Consider the following 18,490-nt stretch of genomic DNA (forward strand, 5'->3'; position numbering starts at 1 on the left):
GAGAAGAGGCAGAACGCAAACGTGCTGCTGCTGGAGAGCCCCTTTGCTCTGCTCAGTTGCTCCTCCCCGACCAAATGCCTATGACGCTGCTTTCTAAACAGAACCTCGGCACTCCAGACGGCCCCGAGCTTCAGTATATCAAGTTTTCGTGCAGAAATGACAAACAAAGTGGCGATTCGTCGTCACTGGCTTTAGTGATGCCGCGCGTACGGACAGACAGGCTCCGGCCAGACGAGCACCTCGGCGCATGAAACGTGAGTACCGACTGGGGAGTGTGTGTCTGAGGAGCTGCTGTTAAAAATGGGAAATCGGTGAGGAGAGAAGATTGCAGGTCACATTCCGATTTGAAACTGACAAGTTAGGATCTTACAGTGAGATGTGTGTTATTTCTTAAATCTGTTTGTCCAGATCTATCAGACTCGCTTCCTCGTGGCAAAATGCCATCATTTCCAAACTTTTAAAATATGGACTCTTTAACAAAGGGTAGTGGGGGAGTATCATCTTCCCCGTATTTCTTGCCAGGAACCGAAGCGACCGATAGTTGTATTTAACTTTAAAATTGTATTATTTCTTTTAATTTGATTTATTTAGTACTTTCCGTGCCTGCAACTTTATGGATGAATGAGTGGGAAAACATCTCCGCTGCTCTTCTGCAGAAAACAAGGGAAAGGTTGAGGGGGTTGAAAAAGAGAATGAAACCTTAAACGTTCGCCGGGATCCTTGGCGAAAATTATCTCACTTTTAAACTGCTGCCCGTCATCACTACTAAAACTTTTCTCCCCCTCCGTCTCATCTCATTTTGGATCGGATTACAAGTTTAAATGTGAGGAAGTCGCACTCCTTGCTTGCAAGTCCTAACTTAGGGGCTTCAGACTGCGACTAAATATGTATTTTTTTTTTCAGGGGGAGACGAAGTGACATTCAGCGATAATAACGGAATGCCTTAAAACTTCAAACAGCTCGTGTGTTGTATGCCATTTAAGAAGGGCCTTATTCTTCTGCACGCCTAAAAAGTAGTGACCACTGATGCGATACTAGAAAAGGGTTAAAAGTTTCTTTGAAAATGGAAAACTTCGAGGTGTTAATAAGGTAGTCTTTGAATCTGCCCAAGGCTGCATTTTATTCGTCTATCAAATGGAACTGAATCGTGAAAAGGCTTTTATGTGATAGCTAGGCTAGTTGTAACAGAGCCTGTGCCTGTACCTTGAAGGCAGGAATGAAAGCCTGTCTCGCAGTGACTGACATTTTGGCTTTTAGGGCATCAGTAGACCAGGGGCAAGTTGGTACAGATCGACTCTTAAAAGAGCACTGAAGAGAGTTCTTTACTGTGCTTTAGCTCTTGTTCTTCGCAATTGGCGGAGATGTAAAGTCGCTTGTTCCTTAACATTGGCCTTCAGCACAATATTAAAAAATCAGATGTGTCTAGCACGTAACTTTCCTCTCTTAAAGCTTTGATTTTGGAATTTTGATCCCATCAAAATACTTCCATTTATTTTTATGCATAAAGTATAGCACATTATATGCGAGAAACGTTAAAAGCAAAATTCTATACAGCAGAAACTGATGACCATTTTATTGACAGTTTACCTTTAAAAGTAGAATTTGTGCAGTTTCCTGACAGATTCAGCATTCTGGGCTTGATTCCCGTCCAGGTCACTGTGTGAAGTTTGTACTTTCTATCCATAGTTTTGTGGGGTTTTCCATTTTGCATATTAGGTTAACTGACAGTTTATCCAGTGCAAGTAGCAGTGGTTTTGTGAGTGATGGGTTTTTTTATCCACCTTGTTCTTTATTCAGCAAAAATTGTTTTGCTTCCCTTTGTGGCTGCGTCATGATACAACGTATTTAGACTGTAAATGTATGTTTTCTATTGGCAATTTTAAACACTGGAAAATTTGCTATTTAGTTTGAGACAGTGGAGTGGGGGCAGCACGGTGGTGCAGTGGGTAGCGCTGCTGCCTTGCTGTTAGGAGACCTGGGTTTGCTTCCCTGGTCCTCCCTACGTGGAATTTGCATCTTCTCCCCGTGTCTGCGTGGGATTCCTTCCACAGTCCAAATACATGCAGGTTAGGTGCATTGGTGATCCTAAATTGTCCCTAGTGTGTACTTGGTGTGTGTGTGTGTCTGCCCTGAGGTGGGCTGGTGCCCTGCCCGGGGTTTGTTCCTGCCTTGTGCCCTGTGCTGGCTGGGTTGGCTCCAGCAGAACCCCGTGACCCTGTGTTAGGATATACCGGGTTGGAAAATGACTGACTGACTGACCGTGGAGTGGCACCATGACTTAGACCAGGGGTCTCCAACACGTAGCTCGCAAGTTACCGGTAGTTCGCAATCCCTTTCCAAGTAGCTCGCCAAAGGGGTAATGAATCCTACATAACTTTGAAAACATGATTAGTCAAATTAAGGGTGGGGGATCTTTCCAAAAAATCATATCATGATCCTTTTAACACAAAATCACAATCTACAATCTGAATTGTAATCTATCTTTTTAATGTGGCATACACTTAAGAGAATATCCAGACTCAAACTCATCAAGACCTAAGTAACACTTTATTTTAAACTAGCCACGTGCGCCCAACTACGTTGCGCGTGTTAAAGTTGTCTGTGAAGGGCTCCCTGTTTAAACGTGGCTGCCAGTCATGAACTGGGCCCTTCGTCGCACAGCATTATGATTTTTTATAAGGGAAACAAAATTACAAAAGAAAACCCTTGGACATTGATTTAATAGGAACGGCCTACTCGGAATCACTGTCCGAATAGTAATTATGTGGTGGTGTAGGAGCATTTCTGCTTCTGTCCATTCACAGTCCGTCTCGTTTTCACGACGTTTCCTCTCATGATGTCTTCTCAACCTTTCTCCAATCTCGCAGGTTGCTTTGTGGCAATCCAAAGAGTAAGGCAATATACACAGAGCAATGGTTATAAAAGGGGGACACACAGGTATCCAGGGTCTTTAAAGCATAAATAGGGATCACTTCACTGACATGTGAGCAAGCCACGCTACAACTGTGAGACGCGCAGCACTCGCCGGCTACAACGTAACAATAATAATTTCCGGAACGTGCTGTTACATTGTCATTCATTTTACCCACAGTCTTTCTTTCATTCATATGTTACGTAGGCACGTACCTTTTATCTTCGGCAATCTCATTCTCTAACCAGGCCTCAGGAGCTAACCAGCTTAACACTGTCCATCACCCCTTTTGTTATTCCAGCACATTGATGACATTTGTGAGTAACAACGACGTGCTAAACTGGAAGGTGGTCTACGCATGCGTGGAATTCGCGGACAAAGATCAAGATCTAAATGAAGATCTCTTTAGTTAATTTAAAGCACAACAATTTGTTTAGTTTGAATGTCTGTGTTTTGAGGTGTGACTGTAGTACTACAGTCTTCAGTAGTATAAGCCTGGAGGAGATTCTTAATGCAATGCTTATGTCTTAGCTGTCTCTCTACTGCCATCTAGTGCTTCTTCTTCTAATTCATTAGCAGACAAACAAAGATCAAGATCCAAATGAAGATTATATATAGAGATATCAAACAAAGTTGAATTCAATTGTTCTCTCGTTCGCTAACTAAGCGGAGTTAAGGAACACACCCCGAAGCTGGTGAGCGAGTGAGGAATTCCCCTTCCTTCAGCCCGCTGCGTGTTTCTCAGATTCGCGCAAATAAATCGTTACTATGATACATAGTGAAATGAGAGAAGTCGCAAAATCAACCCGATCTAAATCCGTTAAGTAGTTCTCTCGTGAAAAGCAGACAGACAGACATACAAACAGATATTGGATTTTATATATTATATATTAGTAAACCTTTAAAATAATGTGCAGTTAAAGTCTCAACAGCATTTCTGGAGCTTACTAGAGCCCGCTAACTATAAGAATCTTCACCAAGCAGCTTTGAAAATGTCTGCTTTATTTGGGTCTCCATACCTCTGTGAGTCTGACATGAACGTCATGAAATCAAAGTTCAGAACAAGACTGACAGACGAACATTTAAATGACTCCATCAGAGTGAACCAAAGTGGCTCCACTCCACCATACACCTCGGTGCCAGTCATCTGACTAACCAAAAAACACATCACACATGCGACTGGACCTGTGAATAAAGTGACATGTGACAAAATGACAAATGAATAAGTCATATCTGTGTATTTGTAATTGCATTGTTTTGTTTTGACAACATTCATGTTTTAATTCACTAGAAACTACATACAGACATACAAAATGCACTTGCAGGTGAACTAAATATTTTTTGTGATGTTTTAATGCAAAATGTAAACTGTGGACACCAACATTTTGTAAATGTTCAGGCAGAACAAGCTTATTCAGTTTGTTTGGGTTGAAATAAGCTATGAGAAGAAACGTTAGAAAACATGAGGAGCTCTCGGCCATTTTCATTTTGTAAAAGTAGCTCTCGGGGGAAAAAAGGTTGGAGACCCCTGACATAGACAATAATGCTGCTGCCTAAGGTTGGTGCCTCAGCTTTGCATTGTGTGTGTGAAATTTATGGTTCTTGGCATTGTTTCTCTACAGATAGTTTCGTTTTCCTGCATCCCACGGATACAGTATATGCAAGTTGGGTTTGCTTTGCTGTGTGCATGACAATGATCTATAAAGAAGTCCCTCCTTGTTACTAATATCGCTGGGATAGAAAAGGAAAATGGAAGAGTGGTTTGTTAAAAAGATTGGTGACTTGATTGTATACTATTTTACTTTCTTGAAACAAAATGAAATACATGTAAAATAAAAAAAAAATTGATGGAAGACTGGAAGACATTAGAAAGCCGTAGCACATAAAGATCATGGTGGGGCCAACTGAATCCTACAATATATGCTTAAATAAAGTAACAATTGCAATGGTTTTTATGGGTGCTGTTACCATCATAACATTGCTAATAATAATGACATGTCTTTTTTTTCATCAGGAAGTATTGATATGCACGCACATACTTTATTTTTTGTATTGATTTTTTACAATGTTTGTTGGTCAGAGTGAAAAACCTCTTTATAGCAGGATAGAAAAAGGTAAAATTGGATAATGATGTCAGATGTTTATAGGTGGTGGTTGTTGTTTAATAGCATAGCATTCTCAAACCTGCACCATTCATTTAAGATCATGGGGGGAACAGGAGCCTGTACTGGCAACATAAGGGGCAAGGCAGAAGCCAACACTGTGCAAGGGAGATATTCTACTGCAGTGTAATGTAATCGTTATATACAATACAATACAATTTATTTTTGTATAGCCCAAAATCACATAGGAAGTGCCGCAATGGGCTTTAACAGGCCCTGCCTCTTGACAGCCCCCCAGCCTTGACTCTCTGAGAAGACAAGGAAAAACTACCAAAAAAAACCTTGTAGGGAAAAATGGAAGAAACCTCGGGAAAGGCAGTTCAAAGAGAGACCCCTTTCCAGGTAGGTTGGGCGTGCAGTGGGTGTCAAAAGAAGGTGGTCAATACAACACAATACAATACACAGAACAGAACAAATCCTTAATACAGCATAATAATAAAAATTTTAGAAGTACGGAGCAGAATTTAACAGTAGATGATATCACATAATAAGATTTGGATATTTTTAGAGTCCTGGAGACCTCATCCATCAAGCTGCCTCCCCATTTGGCCATTCCACGGCTGAAACATTGCTCCGATGAAAGGACCCCTTTTTCCCATGATTCCTGTGATCCTCCATCAGGGATGACTTTACCTTTGGCAGGCAAACAACTTGGCAGGTGGGCCGTGGCACCAATTGCCACATTTGGGTACCGAGAACAGAAACAGAATAGGTGAGGGTTAGTAACAAATTATAACTATCATGTTACTTATGTTTTAGTGCTAATGACTGACAACAGAGATGCAGTCTGTACAGTTAATCAGCAGCTCTAGTCAGGATATGCTAAACTGAAGTAGTGAGTCTTCAGCCGGGATTTAAAGGCCGAGACTGAAGGGGCATCTCTTATAGAAGCAGGAAGACCATTCCACAGTTTAGGGGCCCTGTAACTAAAAGCTCGACCTCCCACTGTTAATTTATTAATCCTTGGAATCATAAGCAGACCGGCATCTTGAGATCTTAATGTGCGCTAAGGTTTGTAAGTCATGATAAGTTCAGACAAGTAAGCCACACCTTGGCCATTTAATGCTTTATGTGTTAAAAGGAGGATTTTAAAATCTGCCCTAAACTTAACCGGGAGCCAGTGTAAGGATTTAAGAACTCGAGTTATGTGTTCATATTTTCTTGTTCTTGTAATAATTCTTGCAGCCGCATTTTGGATTAACTGGAGGCTGTATAAAGAACAATTTGAACATCCAGTGAACACCACATTGCAGTAGTCAACCCTACTAGAAATAAATGCATGAATTAATTTCTCAGAATCCTGTTTATTTAGAAAGCGCCTTAATTTCTCACCCGTGAAATGAAACTGTCCTCCAGCAGCTTATGCAAAATGAGCTTTTGTAGTCATTACATAAGAAGAAGTGCATGTACGTTATGGTAAAAAGACTTGTGTTGAACTTTTTCCATAACCTGGAAAGATGTCTGAACAATATTTAGAAGTGTCGGCTTTATTTTGATATCCATAAAATCTACTGTCCTCAGTATTTATAATAGTTTTGGGACATATTCTTGCACTTAATTTATGAACCTACCTGTTTGAATGTCATTTGCTTTGGAATATCAGTCTTCCATGTCCATCCATCCATGTGTTTTATATACAGGATGGAATGCCAGTACTTTTCAGTGCACAGTCAAGCCACACCATCACCCAGGCTCAAAGAGAAGTTGTAAACTAACATGACAAACAGAGACTGGACAGGGATTCTAAACCGTGACCTCGAAAGTGTGAGGCAGCAGCCCTAATGTCTCCTTCACCTTACTACCTTACATTTACAGTGCCCTCTGTAATGTTTGGGTCAAAGACCCATTTTTTCTTTGATTTACCCTGCTGCTCCACAGTTTTTAATTGCAAATCAAAAAATTCAGACGTGATTAAAGTGTACATTGTAGACTTTCACACTTTTCCTACATAGTCCCCCCATTTTAGGCCACCATAATGTCTGGGTCATTGCAATGTCTGGTATATTAAAGCAGTCATATTTAGGGCTTTGTTGCATATCCCTTGCATGCAGTGATTGCTTGAAGTCTTCAATTCATAGACACCCCTGGATGCTAAATATCTTCTCTGGTGATGCTCTGCCAAGTCTTTAATTAAGTCATCTTTAGCTCCTGCTTGTTTTGGGGGTTTGTCCTCTTATGTTTCACTTCTGCATGTGGAAGGCATGGCAGTTGGGTAAATCGAGGAAAAATGTGTCTTTGTCCCAAACATTATGGAGGGCACTGCATATGTACCCTGACATTCTGATCTCCATCACATACACACACTCATTGTGTCTGGAAGAGGATAATCGTTACTTAATTTGTCAGTTTCAGTTTTAATTAGTATTTTTAATTCTGTTGAAAGTATGCTATACACTTCAAGATTAGAATTTTGTTGACTCTAATTCGGGAAGGAGACTTCAGAATCTAAAATTGAGTGTATTATTTTATAAAGTATGGTAATGTTTAATATGTTAGAAGCAAATTCAGGACGGTCAAGTCTTTTCTAACCTGGTAATTCATTCTACGTATTTTGTGGATCTGATTTTTTCATTACAGGGTTGAGTTGTGGTGGCGCCAATTGCAGTTGGGCACAGGACATACACTGAGACACTGAAATGCCCATCCGTTGTAAGGCACACTGAAATACACTACTCACCAACACTTATTTATACCATTTAACTAACTTGGGCATTCTTGGTATGTGGGAGAAGATCGAGGTTCCCAGAGAAATTTTGCAAGAACAAAGGCAGAACAACCGGGTTCCACATAAAAAAGGGAGCAGGCCGAATCAGATTCTTGTTGTTGTTAGGCTGCTGTTTTAACAACTTTATTATTAAAATAGCCTCGCTGTAAGGAGACCTGGGTTCGCTTTCCGGGTCCTCCCTGTGTGGAGTTTGTATGTTCTCCCCATGTCTGCGTGGGTTTCCTCCGGGTACTCCGGTTTCCTCCCACAGTCCAAGGACATGCAGGTTTAGGTGCATCGGTGATTCTAAATTGTCCCTTGTGTGTGCCCTGTGGTGGGCTGGTGCCCTGCCCAAGGTTTGTTCCTGCCTTGCACCCTGTGCTGGCTGGGATTGGCTCAGGCAGACACACGTGACCCTGTAGTTAGGATATTGCGGGTTGGAAAAAAGGATGGATGTATTATTAAAGTACAAGTAATTTTTTAAATTACACATACTGTATATTTTTGATATCCATTATTTGTGAGAAGGAATATACAAAATCAGATGCATCTTGCCGTATGTTTTCATTAATTGAAACTTGTTTTTTGCCTTGTTTTAGGTACCCCAAAGATGATCTGGTGACACATTCAATGCCATGATGAGGACATATACTCGTGGGGCACCCACGGTGTTTTTTATAAATTTACTTTATTTAGTTGTGGCCCACTCTGTCCGTGCAGACCCTGGTGCAGGAATTCTCTTTCTCAATGGCAACTTTGATGGCCATCCCATGCTTTACTTCAGTAAAGGAGATTTAGTGGAGTTACAGCATAAAGCACAAAGTTCACACTGGCATATTGCTGCCAAAATCCAGGAGGCGAGTGAGACAATTTTAGCGCATCCTGAGGAATATCTACCTCCTTGGGATCCTGCGGAGTTCAGTGGTCGTTGGAATGAAGTCTATGGTAACAACCTTGGAGTGCTTTCCATGTTTTGTGTACTGCAACCAGAAAACAAAGAAGCTCTGGATTTCACCAAGAACTACATGGAAAGGATGGCAGCTCAGCCTAGTTGGTATAATTTTGTCTTCAAATATATCATATTCTCATTTCTATGATTCACAAAATGTTAATGGCCACATGCCGTTTTCTATTTCTGTCATTTGTTCTGTCTGACCAATTATATATGTTTGGTAATGTCCAATTTGGCCCATTTCCAAGGCTTTGTGGTTCTCAGGAGCTCATTGTAAGGTAACACATAAACAAAAGGAGTAATTTAGTTTTTTGAAGTGTTATGAATGGGATATAAGTTATTTCATGGTGCCTCTTTTGTTAAAACCATATGCTTTGAGCCCAGATAGAGTTTGGACATCCCATAACCACTAGGAGAACTATGTATATTTAAATTGCCCTGAAAATTCAATATCGTGCACATATAAGGTGCACGTGCATCAATTAATTTCTTGATCTTGGCTATTGCAATGTAGGAAGTTAGGGGAACAGTTTTGGTTATTACAGTAGCACTGGGCTGGACCACACTTTTCCATAAATTAGCAAAGACATGTACTTTATGACATATGGGACATTCATTTATTGTATTAGGTGCCGAGGAATACTTGAGCAGCTTCTGCAGACAGATACATGTTGTCTTTTGTTGTCTGCTTAATGGGGTCAGTTAAACTAGAAATGTTCAAGACAGTCTTTTTGAATATTACTGTTTTTCTAGAGACCTTTTTCCCACAATAGATAGCCTGCGATATTATTAGGAACTGGAAAAGGACATTTTCTGTATTTTGAATGTTTGAGAAGTAGAACTGTGAAATTTGTGGTCACAGAGAAAGAGTAGCTGTAAAATTTATACCAAAATCAAAGGTCGGGACAATGCTTCAACTTTGGAACCACCAGAATCTGTCTGTAATATATGTGAACTTAGTCTTTTTTGCTTTTGACTTGTTCATAACTATTTCTTTTTTGTGTATGCTGAAGTGGGAAAATGAAGTGGTGGTATTTGCTATATATAAACAGGAAATGGGGGCACTTTACTTCCTCTAGAAGGAAGACTGTCAAAGCTCAGACTGAACTTTGCGTGTTACCCGGGTTGCCAAGAAAAGGGAGAAGAGGATTGTCCTTGAAAATTATGACATGTTTTTGTCCTCCTTGAATGGTCTAAGCAATGACGTTTATGGTCAATGAGCAAGCAACTTTATAGAAGCTATCTATGAGCATTAGGATAACTTTAAATCGTGTCAGAATTAGCCGGCACTGAAGAACACACAAGTCTGTAATAATTAATTTTTATTAAATCAAGTGAAAAGTCAAGAAAAATGACACCTTTTATTGGCTAACTAAAAAGGTTACAATATGCAAGCTTTCGAGGCAACTTGGGCCCCTTCTTCAGGCATTGCCCAAGTTGCCTCAAAAACGTGCATATTGTAATCTTTTTAGTTAGCCAATAAAAGGTGTCATTTTGCTTGGCTTTTTACTGCATTCATAATGGCTAACACGGTAACAACACCCTAGTACTATTAAATCAAGGTAATTTTATGTTTATTAAGAGTGTTGTGGATCGTGGCCCGGACACAGACAGACGGACCACGGCTTATCACCCAACACACACATGTTTATTCTGTACAATATTTACAAGTCTTATATAAGTCCGTGCACAAACCCAGTGCCTCCAGCACCGATCCCCCAAAGTCCAGGCCTTTCTTCCCCGTGCCTTCCTTCCGGCTGCCTCCACTCCTCTCTCTCTCGTCTCTCGTCCACTTCCACCCGACGCTTGACTCCGAATGAAGGGAGGCGGCCCCTTTTATAGCAGCCCGGATGGGCTCCAGCTGCTCTCCGACACTCCTCCGTGGACACTCCCCTGTGTGGCGGAAGTGTCGGCTGCGCACCCTCCGGGTGTCCCCAGTCTTCTTCCCCCCAGCACTTCCTGGTGTGGTGGAAGTGCTGAGATCCAGGATTCTCCAGGCACTGGGGTGCCCCCTGGCAGTGGCCACGGGCCCCTACAGAGTTGGCCCCCAACACAACCAGGGCGGTCGCCCCCTCGTAGTCTGGAAGAGGTGCAAGCCCTCCTCCGGTCCTCCTGGGCGTCCCGGCTGGGTACCACCCCCAGCCGTGTGCAACAGTGTATATAAACTGTTAATTGAAACTCATAAAAATACAGTTAACTGAAAAGGTTTTAGAGCCTGATGGTCCACTTAATGCATTTTTATATAAAATAACGTAAATGACAGTTTTGCACTTTGTATGGTAAAGAGTTAGCATCTAAGTGGTTTAAATATTGCAGTTTTTATGAACATGTTTGTCAAGTTCTTTTGCAGTTTAAAATTAATAACTCTGTAACTGTACTCGTCCGATGCGAGAGATGGACGTCTGAAGTGGAGCTCCGCTAGCAGTGGTGTTATTTTTCATATTATTTGCTTATTATTCTGAGATATCCTGTATTTATTCAACCAGAGAGGGACTGCTACAGTATATGTAAGCACATATAAACATGGCCAACAAGAAGGGGGGTTCGAAAGAATCGAAAACTAAAGCTACATCCAAGCTACGATCAGCAAGCCCCAGTTCAAGATAAGGCCTATCAGACACAGACCTGGATCAGATGGGCGAAAGCACAGACTCCTACATCGTCGCCGGCTGAGAGTGAAAAGGGAAGCGAAGGTGCGATCGTGAGTGCAGATGTGGATAGCTCACCGACTGGAGAAGATTACCTGAAACTGGAAAGGGCCGGGAAGTCCGCTGCTTCAATTACACAATTACGCGAGCCTGGAGCAGCGGGGACACCGGCTTCAGCAAAGTCTGCTGCTTCATTTACTGTACAAGAAGGCACAATTGAACTATCTGAACTGAAGGTGTTGCTCGCTGAGCTCACGCAAGATATAAAGAAAAGCGAGAAGGCTAATGAGAAAGCAACGGCAAAGGCACTTGAGAGACTGAAAGAGGAATTGAAACAGGAGATGAAACAGGCCAATGAATGGCTGCGACAGGAATTCCAACAAGCAAATGAAAGGCTGCGACAGGAACTCCAACAGGCAATTGAAAGACTGCGTCAAGAGGTGCAACTTGAGCTTCGACAGGTGCTGGGTAAAATTGAAGAGTGCATTCAGGAAAACTCAGTTAAACTGAGCTCGCTTACTGATCAATTGGAGGATTTCAAGGAGATATTCACGAATCGCATTGAAATGGCCGAACATTTAGCTGCCAGTGCAGAGGAAAGAGCAGTAAATGTCAGTTCCGAATGCAAAAAGATGGTAGAAGGTATAATGTCAGAATTGAACGTCTGCCGGAGAATTGAGAAAGTTCAAACCCTGTGAAATTCGCAGCTGAACTTTTTCTAAAATAATCGAGGGCGACTTTAAATCAGAATCTGAGATAGCAGCGCTTACAGACGCGTGATCAAACACTGTCAGACCCGACCAATATCTTTTATAGTTCGTTTTAAACGATTATCATTTAAGCTAGAGGTGATGGCACTCCTCAGAAACAAGGAAGATATTATATATGAAAATAACCACATTCGTATCTTCCCTGACTTCTCTCCAGCAACAGCTATTAAACGCAGCCTTCTATAATATTAAACAGCGGCTACGGCAAGCCAGTGTCAAATACAGCCTCCTGTATCCGGCAAAACTGAAAGTGGAATGGCAAGGTCATTTCTATGTCTTCGCTAGAAAGGAAGAAGCAGAAAATGAATTAAGAAAGCTGATCCTAGGACTTTTCTGATACATAATAGTGAGTCATGGCTGTAAATGATAAATGATAAAGCTTGGATTAATAATCTACTGTCTGATCTATTCGTTTTAAAATACGGGTTTTTTATCAGCATATATTCTCATAAATTATTATTATTACTTAGTATTACTAGGGCGCTATCTGTTTATGTTTTATTGTGCTTAATTACTTTTTCCTCCTTTTTTTTTTCTTTTTCTTTTCTAATTATTTCATCTCTACCCTAAACGAGACTGTTCAATATCATACCCTTGGTTTACTGTTATTGCTATTACTGCATTAAGACTTGTTATGCTTATTTTGGACACATCTTTAACACCATCACCTGGGTTTATTATCTGGGTGTATCATCTTAATGCACTAAAATTGCTGAAGACTATATATATATTTTAAGTGCAAAATTCTTTTTTTTTTTTTTTCTCTTTTAAAGACTATATTGGTAACAGATATCTCTATCTTTTAACTCTAAAGCGCCACTGCATGGGGCTTGTTGTGCTTTGGACGTGCTCTGTCTCTGGGTATGTCAGAGGACTGGGACTGCGTGAAGTGGGTTTTAGCCTCACTTGGGGAGGCAAATTAGGAGGGGGTTAAGGGGAGAGAAAGAGAGCAGGCTTGATCTATACCTAATCTATCCTCTCAATCTTTATAATTATAACTATCAACGTAATAATAAGCTGCATGGCAACAACTCTTGGGGAAATAGGAAATTAAGACCTAAACTATCTCACTTCCAGTTAAGACTATAAAATGACATCAAAAACTCAGAATCAGTGTCTCCATGATGGGACAGTTAACTTCGTAAGCTGGAATGTTAAAGGCCTGAATCACGAATTAAAGAGAAAGAAAGTACTTTCTCACCTAACAGGTCTAAATGCTAAAATAGTATTTTTACAGGAAACCCACTTACTAAGCAAGGATCAGTTCCGCTGCAAAAGACTGGACTGGCCAAATGTTCCATTCTAGTTTTACAAAGAAAACTAGAGGGGTGGGAATTCTCATACATAGAACAGTACCATTTGTAGCATCAGATGTAGTATTGGATCCTGAAGGGAGATATGTAATGGTCATGGGAGACTTATCTAACTGTAAAATGATTTTGATAAATGTTTATGCACCTAATGTTGATGATAAGGAATTTATACAAAATTTATTTGCATCCATTCCCAATCTGAACACTCATAAAGTTATAATGGCTGGGGACTTTAATTGTGTTTAAATCCACTTTTAGATAGGACTTCCTCCACAGGGGGAACGGCAACTAACACTGCAAAGATAATTACAAAGTTTATAACTGATCACAACTTATCAGATCCCTGGAGGTTTTTAAACCCAAATTCAAGAACATATTCTTTCTACTCACCAGTACATCATTGCTACTCAAGGATTGATTACTTCTTTATAGACAATAACTTCTTGCCTAAGATTAAATCTTGTAAATACGATGCTATTGTTATTTCGGACCATGCACCTATGATCTTGGAGCTGAAATTACTAAGCCCCATACACTCACCCGCAGATGGCCTCAACCCGCTTCTATTAGCTGACGAGAATTGTACTGAATTTATATCCAAACAAATCAAATTCTTTCTAGAGACAAATACATCCCCGAGATCTCTGCAGGAATACTCTGGGAAACTCTTAAGGCCTTCTTAAGAGGACAGATTATCTCATATCTTTCCCACAGAAATAAATCCGAAGTCAAGAAAGTAGCAGAGATAAAAGCGAAATTACTAAAATAGATGAAGAACATGCCAGACTACCAAGCGAGACTCTACATAGGAGGAGGCAGGCTCTACATTCAGAATTAAACCTCTTGACAACTAAAGAAACTGAACAACTAATTTACAAATCCAGACATCATTACTATGAACATGGAGAGAAAGCTAATAAGCTTTTAGCTCAACAAATTCACAAGCAAGAAGTGCAACGCAATCTCGTAATCACTAACACGGACGGAGATAAAATCATCGAACACAAAAATATAATGCACACTTTCAGAGACTACTATAAATCCCTATATACTACTGAGTTTAAAGAAGACAATATACAATCTAATGCATTTCTGGATACATTACAGATACCACAAATAGACGCTTTTAGTGTGGAGGAACTTGATAAACCTCTGGCATTATCAGAATTACTAGATGCTATAAAGTCACTCCAAGGTGGAAAAGCAGCAGGCCCTGATGGCTACCCTGCAGAGTTTTACAAGAAATTCTCCGCTCAGCTAGCTCCCTCCTATTAGCAACATTTACAGAAGCCAGAGATAACCAATCTCTTCCACAAACCTTTCGCCAAGCACTAATCACTGTCTTTCCAAAACAAAATTAGGACTTATTACAATGTGCATCATACAGACCAATTTCACTTCTGAATAACGACGTTAAAATACTCTCTAAAATCATAGCTAGAAGGATGGAGAAAGTGCTCCCTCGTAATATCACAAGACCAAACTGGATTTATTAGGGGCCGACACTTATCTTCAAATCTTCGACGCCTGTTTAATGTAATATACTCACCAACTAAATCAAACACCCCAGAAATATTATTATCATTGGATGCAGAAAAAGCATTGACATGATTGAATGGAAATACCTTTTACTATTTGGAGAAGTTTGGGTTTGGCCCAACATTTGTGCATGGATTAAATTACTGTATACTAACCCAGAAGCTTCAGTTTGCATCAATAACATTTGCTCAGACTACTTTAAACTAGAACGTGGCACTAGACAAGGATGCCCTTGTCACCGCTGCTGTTTGCATTGCCATTGAACCACTGGCAATACATTGTCGAAATACTGATCAGATAAAGGGGATTAGCAGAGAAGGACTGGAACAGAAAATCTCATTATATGCAGATGATATGGTACTGTATATTGGACCCAGAAAATTCTGTGCCTGCAGTCTTAGCAGCACTCACAGAATTTCAAAAGATCTCTGGTCTCAGAATTAATCTGAATAAAAGTGTACTCTTTCCAGTGAATTCTCAAGCATATAATATTAGATTAGACACCCTACCTTTTATCATTGCAGAACAGTTTAAATACCTCGGGTAAACATCACAAGTAAACATAAAGCTCTTTATCAACAAAATTTTGCGTCTGCATGGAAAAAATTAAACAAGACTTGCATAGATGGTCAACCCTTCATCTCACACTAGCTGGAAGAATTAACACTGTTAAGATGAATATTCTTCCTAAGCTCCTTTTTATTTCAAAACATACCAATATACATTAATAAATCATTCTTTAAGCAATTAGATTCAACAATAACCTCATTTATTTGGAATTCAAAACATCCACGCATCAAAAGAGCGACCCTACAAAGACAAAAGGCAGAAGGCGGCATGGCTCTATCTAACTTCCAGTTTTATTACTGGGCAAAATATACAGGATAAGAACCTGGACACAAATAGAAGAACATACACAGGCTTGGACCGCAATAGAAGTAAAATCCTGCAGTACTTCTTTGTATTCCTTGCTCTGCTCCAATAAACACACGTTATCGGCAATACACTAATAACCCAATTGTGCTCCACTCACTTAGAATCTGGAACCAATGTAGAAAGCATTTTAAGACGGAGAAGCTTCTATCTGTGGCACCCTGCAAAGAACCACCTCTTTCAACCTTCACAAACATATGCAGTTTTAATATCTGGAAAAATTTGGAATTAACTTGCTTAGAGATCTTTATATAGACAACGTCTTTGCATCCTATGAACAATTACATTCCAAATTTAACATTCCAGCTACACATTTCTTTCACTATCTTCAAATCAGGAACTTTGTTAAACAGAACCTTCCAGATTTTCCTCATCTTGCACCCTCATCCACGCTGGAAAAAGTATTGCTCAATTTCAAGGATTAGACTCCATCTCTACAATATATAAAATCATTTTACAATCCCTTCCTTTCAAAGATCCAAGAGGACACTGGGAAAAGACCTCTCAATTAATATATCAGAAAAGGAGTGGAAAGTAGCAATGCAGAGAATTCACTCGAGCTCCATATGCGCAAAGCATACAATTATACAACTCAAAATTATATATCGAGCACATCTGTCTCGACTAAAACTCTCCAAAATGTTTCCAGGGCATGATCCAACCTGCCAACGTTGCAACCAAGTCCCAGCCTCACTGGGTCACATGTTCTGGGCCTGCACCAAATTAACATTATTCTGGACAAAAATTTTAATTACCTCTCAGACAGCCTTGGACTCACAATCCCTCCTAACCCATTAACAGCTGTGTTTGGGGTTCTTCCAGAGGGGCTTAAAGTGGAGAAAGACAAACAAACTGTGATTGCATTCACTACACTGTTGGCACGCAGACTTATTCTGATAAACTGGAAGAACCCAAACTCTCCTCTTTTAAGTCAGTGGGAAACTGATGTGTTATATTATTTAAAATTGGAAAAAATCAAATACTCAGTTAGAGGATCCGTACAGACGTTTTTCAAAACATGGCAGGATCTAATCAGTAATATTTTAAAATAAGTTTATAAAGCACAGAGAATTTATTAATTTAGGTATGTTTACAAGCCTTAAATTTTACGCCGTTTGGCTTGCTCTCTCTCTCAGGGTGGGGATCGATCTGTTCTTAACTCAATTCTTCTTTTTGTAAAAACTTGATTGCTTTGTATGGATTGTAATAAAATTAATAAAAAAAAATTATTAATAGCTCTAATGAATGAATTTTAAACAACTGATTATGTTATGCATTTGATTATGTAAATCAATGAATTTTGTGTTGAACTAATATCCCTGTGACTCTGTAGTTAGGATATAGCGGGTTGGATAATGGATGGATGGATGGAATTAATATAATCCTAGCAATCATCATTGTTACCTCTGCCTAATGGAGGCCAAGGAAGGAAACCATGATTTCACTAATTAAATTTAATTTTCACAGTGTTGCCCAAAGTGTGTGTTAGTTTCATTTTATAGTTTAAAAACATTTCAAAAGAGTCAAAATACTAGGATGTATGGTTATTTCAAGATACTAGAATGCAAATTATACAACAATAGCTTTCATAGACGTACTAACTCAGTGATTCTCAAAGTTTGTGGCGCAAACTGGGGGCATGAAGCACAACAAATCCCAGGTTGAGAGTGTCCTAAAATGGGTAGTGGTACCAAAGCTGAATTTAGTGTTTCAAGTGGGAACAATGGCAAACAGTTTTTTTTTTTTAAGACAGCGAAACAAATGTGAAGTAAAACTTGGACATTACACCTCAGTTACATCAATAAACCACTCAAGTTTTTTCAGAGAAAACTGAAAACATATTGTGAACAAGAAAGTTGTTGTAAAAGCACTGACGGTGCATACCAAAGCACAAATAGCCTCATACAAGGTTGCACAAAGCAAGAAACCGCCTTGGATATGGCAGCCTTGGATATGGTGTCTGTTATGTTGGACGAGACTAGCGCCTCAAAACTAAAAGCTGTCAAATGGCATTATCGCAAGACACATATATGACATTTCAAACATCTTTGTAGAACAACTAATTGAAAAACTAAAAGACTTGTGTTTCTCTTTAGAAGTTGGTAAGGCTACCGATATCAATGAAGACTGCTTGGTCATTGCTTACATGTGCTTCGTTTAAGCCAATTCACTGAGTGAAGATTTACTGTTTCATGAGTACATGCAATGCAGGTCGACAGCTAAGGAACTATTTAAGATTCTTGACCTGACAGAACACAGGCTGACATGGGACAACTGCGTGACCATTTAGACTGATGGTGCACAGACCATGTCAGAGAAAAGGAGTGGATTACGGGCACTAATCAATAGAGTCTCACTAAACTCGCAGTTGATACACTTCTTTATACGCACAGAAGCCCTGGCATCAAGAAAGATTAGCTCTGAGCTACACAATGTTTTGACTGATGTTGTTAGCGTGGTCAATTTCATCAAAACAAGACCCCTAAGCATGAGGCAGTTCTTTGCTCATTGTGAGGAGATGGCAGCTGAGCACTCAGCTGTGTTATTTCACAGCAAAG

The 18,490-nt window shown here is 40.0% G+C and overlaps 1 protein-coding gene across 2 annotated transcripts in view; it reads left to right on the forward strand.

Annotated features, from left to right (window-relative positions):
* Window positions 1–142: 142 nt before the first annotated feature.
* The window catches only part of dse (dermatan sulfate epimerase), a 90,333-nt gene continuing 71,985 nt past the window's right edge, over window positions 143–18,490 (forward strand). For both annotated transcript variants that reach the window (XM_039747964.1, XM_039747963.1), the window contains exons 1-2: window positions 143–254; window positions 8,377–8,831. In XM_039747964.1, coding sequence (XP_039603898.1) covers window positions 8,413–8,831 — 419 coding nt within the window. In that variant the 5' untranslated portion in view covers window positions 143–254; window positions 8,377–8,412. The remainder of the gene's footprint in view (window positions 255–8,376; window positions 8,832–18,490) is intronic.

The sequence above is a fragment of the Polypterus senegalus genome, chromosome 3 (genome assembly GCF_016835505.1).
Source record: "Polypterus senegalus isolate Bchr_013 chromosome 3, ASM1683550v1, whole genome shotgun sequence".
NCBI classification, from domain to species: Eukaryota; Metazoa; Chordata; class Cladistia; order Polypteriformes; family Polypteridae; genus Polypterus; species Polypterus senegalus.